Source organism: Bison bison, unplaced genomic scaffold, assembly GCF_000754665.1.
Source record: "Bison bison bison isolate TAMUID 2011002044 unplaced genomic scaffold, Bison_UMD1.0 scf7180017864390, whole genome shotgun sequence".
NCBI classification, from domain to species: domain Eukaryota; kingdom Metazoa; phylum Chordata; class Mammalia; order Artiodactyla; family Bovidae; genus Bison; species Bison bison.
The window spans coordinates 631,766-636,756 of NW_011494962.1; the positions used below are offsets into that span (position 1 = coordinate 631,766).

At 40.2% G+C, this 4,991-nt stretch overlaps 1 protein-coding gene across 2 annotated transcripts in view; it reads right to left on the bottom strand.

Moving 5' to 3' along the window:
• CLEC12A (C-type lectin domain family 12, member A) overlaps positions 1 to 3,167 on the bottom strand; it is a 12,479-nt gene extending 9,312 nt beyond the window's left edge. For both annotated transcript variants that reach the window (XR_826918.1, XM_010858619.1), the window contains exon 1: positions 2,925 to 3,167. Coding sequence is in view for 1 of the 2 variants with exons in the window: in XM_010858619.1 (XP_010856921.1) it covers positions 2,925 to 3,015 (91 nt within the window). In the remaining variant the exon portion in view is untranslated. The remainder of the gene's footprint in view (positions 1 to 2,924) is intronic.
• Between the last annotated feature and the right edge of the window lie 1,824 nt (positions 3,168 to 4,991).

Sequence of the window (4,991 nt, forward strand, 5' to 3'; positions counted from 1 at the left end):
ACTGGAGTTTCAGCTTTAGCATCATTCCTTCCAAAGAACACCCAGGACTGATCTCCTTTAGATTGGACTGGTTGGATCTCCTTGCAGTCCAAGGGACTCTCAAGAGTCTTCTCCAACACCACAGTTCAAAAGCATCAGTTCTTCAGCACTCAGCTTTCTTCACAGTCCAACTCTCACATCCATACATGACCACTGGAAAAACCATAGCCTTGACTAGCCAGACCTTTGTTGGCAAAGTAATGTCTCTGCTTTTGAATATACTATCTAGGTTGGTCATAACTTTCCTTCCAAGGAGTAAGCATCTTTTAATTTCATGGCTGCAGTCACCATCTGCAGTGATTTTGGAGCCCCCCAAAATAAAGCCTGACACTGTTTCCAAGAGAAATGATATTAGAAGTGGTCAAAGGAGAAGTCAGGAGACAGATTAGAGCAGAGATGTGACTGTCACAATGGGTCAGGGATGAGGTCATCCATGACTGAAACAAGGATAATCCGCATGGAACACTGAGAGCAGAAACCTAGTAGAGTTAGATGAGAAGAGAGAGAGGGATAACTAGGAGTCTGTGACCAAAGACAATGGGTTCAACAAGTTGAGTTGTGGAAGGAGATGAAGAAATGGAGGGAAAATGGAGAGACTTAAGTGGTCAAGTGAGGATTATTTTTTGTTAAAATAGGGGTAGTATATGGCAACCCACTCCAGTACTCTTGTCTGGACAATCCCATGGACAGAGGAGCCAGGTGGGCTACAGTTCAGGGGTTGCAAAGAGTTGGAGACAGCTTAGTGACTAAACCACCATGGCCACCAAAAAGTATGTCGCTGTACCAGAAAGGGGTAATGAACTAAAGGAAGGAGAGAGAATAATAAAGCAAGAGAGAAAGTTGAAAATTGTTGAAGAAATGTGTTTGAGAAGGATACTTGGATTGAAATTTAGAACCAAATGAAAAGATTTGGTTTTTGATGAGAGAAACAGGATATTGTAAATATCATCTAGAAGTGAAACAGAGAGTATGAGTCAAAATAAAGCAGAATAGAAAATTTTGTAGTAGAAAGAAAAGGGATAGAATGAAATAGAAGCAAAGCTTGTCAAATGAAATGGACATACCCAGTGGGTTAGCGATAAAGAATCTGCTTGCAATGCAGGAGACACAGGCGATATGGGTTCAACTCCTGGGTCAGGAAGATTCCCTGGAGAAGGAAATGGCAACCCACTTCACTCTTCTTACCTGGGAAAATCCCATGAACAGAGGAGCCTGGTGGGTTACAGCCCATAGAGTTGCACAGAGGCTACAAAGTTGGACAATACTGAACACACATATACATATATTGGCAAATGAGAGTAAGCTGGGTTTGAGAGTTTGTGCATTTTTATGTGGCAATGTTCAGCTGCTCAGATGGGGCACAAAGTGGGTAGATATTTAAGAACTGGAATTTTTCAAGGAAAAAGCACAGGGAGGGAGCATATGAGACTAAGGGATAGATGTTAAATAATACAAAGTTTATATTATACAGTATAAGCTTTAAGCTGAATAATGAGAAACTTAGACAAAATTGAGAAAGCCAACAAGACATGGATTCAAGATTTTTTTGGAGTCAAAGAATTTCTGAAGTGGAAATTTAGAATAAGGACAATTAGTAGGACAGAAAATGAGATAGAATGTGATGAGATATGTTAAGAGCAATTATGGTATATTAAGTTCATGATATGTTCTATTCCTCTCAAACCATATAAAAGGAGAAATACCAACAAGGAAGTTGGCAGAAAGTATTGTAAAATCCTTAACTTCCTGTCCTTAAAAAAAAAAGTTTGTATTAGAGGAAAAGGCCACAGAATTAAGGTGTTATCCCTTCTCAGGATTTACAATGCTAATGATAAATGGACCCAAGATTCAACAATGAAAATGCTGTTCGCAATAAAGTTAGAACTTCAAAGAATACTACATTTTGGGGAGAGGGAGAACACTTAAAGACTATATGAGAATTTTTCTATTGGTTCTCTCTCCTAATTTCACTGCTTCTACCAACTTTTCGTGTTATCCATATCTACTGTTTAATTTATGCACACTGATTTTAAGTTTGCATATTCTGGGACAGATTTCATCCAAAAGACAAAAAGCCAGGAGGTGGAAGCTACATACAATTGGAGAAATACATAATTGTGAATAAGATGGAAATTACAGTATAGAAAGTAAACACAAGTAGTCCATTTATCTCATAAATAAATTAGGATTAAAAAATATCAAACTTCCTAGCACAGGATGGATTTGAATGTGTCTCTTCTGATATTTCTTTATCTCTTTTCTTCCTTTAATACTTGATATATCCTTTCATTTAATTTAACCCCTTCTATTATTTTACTAAATTGGGAAAAGATCTCCAAAAGAAGTAGAAACAATTTTAGAGATTAATATAGACTCAGTTTGGTAAAAAAAAAAAAAAAATTCAAATGACATCCTCTAAAGTTCCTCTCTGTCTCTCTCTCTGTCTCTCTGGTATCTTGTGCCCCAAACACACACACATACACACTAGCATTTATTTAGAAAAAGAAGGTACAAAGCCTTGACTTTCTTGGACAGCACATGTTCATTGTTCCATAGTTTCCTTTCATGGGGGAAAAATGTTGCACAATCCAGTCATATGAAAATATTATCCTATCATAATTATCTTGATTATGATATGAAAAAAAAACCCAGAAAATTTGTAAAAGATTAAGTGTCCAGTACCTTGATCATTGCCTTAAAAAAACTTTACAGTCATTTTGTATGGACATTTTTGGTAGTTTGGATAAAATTAAGATGCTTAATTAAAATTCAAATAGAGAAATCATTGCCAATTCACTAACATCCAAGCGGAACCTACTCTTAACGCTTCTGCCACTTTGTACACCCTGACCACCTTACAACACATCTATAGCTCAAAATCTTACCTTCTTTCTCAAATTTGTCAAATTTCTGGATATTTTCTGTCTGACTGGAGTCCTGGAATTTTAGATCTGCATAAGTAACTTCTTCAGACATTGATGTTATGCAAAGAAAGCCCAACAAACTGGAAAAAAGGAGAGGACAAAGTAATAGAGTTGGATGATAAACAGCTGTGATTTCGATCTCTGTTTATAAGCCAAAGTTTAAACATATCTTTAAACTTCTGTTTTTTAAATCCACAGTACCAGTCACTCACAGCTCCGGAAATGAGCTGCTATACATGACCTCAGAGAAGAACAGAGAGCATTTTTCTTCCTCTTGTCTCTTCCCTTTCTCATTTCTCTGAATCTACGGACCACAGAAAGTGTTTTTTAAAATTGTGTTTGGGTATTATTAGTATTGTGCAATGGGGCACAAATTAACATGGTGCAAATATAACATGGAGTTTCTTGGAGAAAATCTCTCAAGGAAAAAAAATAACAGAAAGGACACGGCCCTCAAACTCTCACTAGTGTACAGCAGTGACTTGGCATAGATATTCTGTATGTGTCTTGGCAGAGGTCTTGATAGAGAGATTTGCTTAGCTGGGAGATCACACATGCACAGAGAGAGGGAGAGCAAAGCCCCACCCCAGGACTTCCCTGGTAGTTCAGTGGTTAAGAATCCACCTTCCAACACAGGGGACATGGGTTCAATACCTGGTTGGAGAACTAAAATCCCACATTCGTTTGGTTGCCAAAGTCATGTCTGACTCTTTTGCAACCCCACAAACTGTAGCCTGCCAAGCTCCTCTGTCCATGGGAATTTTCCAGGCAGGAATATTGAAGTGGATTGCCATTTCTTCCTCCAGGGGCTCTAACCTGCGTCTCCTGTATTGCAGGTGGATTCTTTACCATTGAGCCACCCATTCCACATGCTGCAGAACATTTAAGCCCATGCACCACAACTACTGAGCCTGCATGCTCTGGAGCCATGCACCACAACTAGAGAGAAGCCCACATGCCATAACTAGATGGTCCATGCACTGCCAGGAAAGATCCTGCATGATATAATGTAGATCCCATGTCAGGTGACTGAGAACCCATACAAATAGATAAATAATTTTTTTTTAAAGGAAAGCCTCACCTCTACACCCTGATACACAGGTACAGGATAGCCTAAAAGGGCCAAGGAACACCTAGTTTCTCTAAAAACAAAAAATATACTAAGGGATCTAGAAGAAAACCATACCAGGGAGTATGCACATTGATGGCTAGGGTCAGTATACCGAAAGTCCCAGAAATAGCTTTGCAGGTCAGGAGATTAGCACACATTGGATCCTTGCCAAAAGGTCCATGAGACATCTGGTCCATGCAAAAAGTTTCTTGACATTTTCCTCCTATCCGAAATGTCCATGACCATATTTGTGCGGTGCTGTGCTTAGTCATGTCCAACTCTTTGTGACCCCATGTGTAGTGCACCAGGCTCCTTTGTCCTTGGGGAGTCTCCAGACAAGAACACTGGAGTGGGTTTCCATGCCCTCCTCCAGGGGATCTTCCTAACCCAGGGATCAAACCCAGGTCTCCCATATTGTGGGTGGATCCTTTACCAGGAAAGCCCATGAATACTGGAGTGGGTAGACTATCTCTTCTCCAGAGGAACTTCTGGACCCAGGAATGGAACTGAGGTCTCTTGCACTGCAAATGGATTCTTTACCAGCTGAGCTACTCAAAAAGCCCATGAACATATTTTGTTCATGCCAAATGGTTTTCAGATCAGATCAGATCAAATCAGTCACTCAGTCATGTCCGACTCTTTGCGACCCCATGAATCGCAGCACGCCAGGCCTCCCTGTCCAACACCAACTCCCAGAGTTCACTGAGACTCATGTCCATCAAGTCAGTGATGCCATCCAGCCATCTCATCCTCTGTCGTCCCCTTCTCTTCCTGCCCCCAATCCCTCCAGCATGAGAGTCTTTTCCAATGAGTCAACTCTTCGCATGAGGGGGCCAAAGTACTGGAGTTTCAGCTTTGGCATCATTCCTTCCAAAGAAATCCCATGGCTGATCTCCTTCAGAATGGACTGGCCGGAC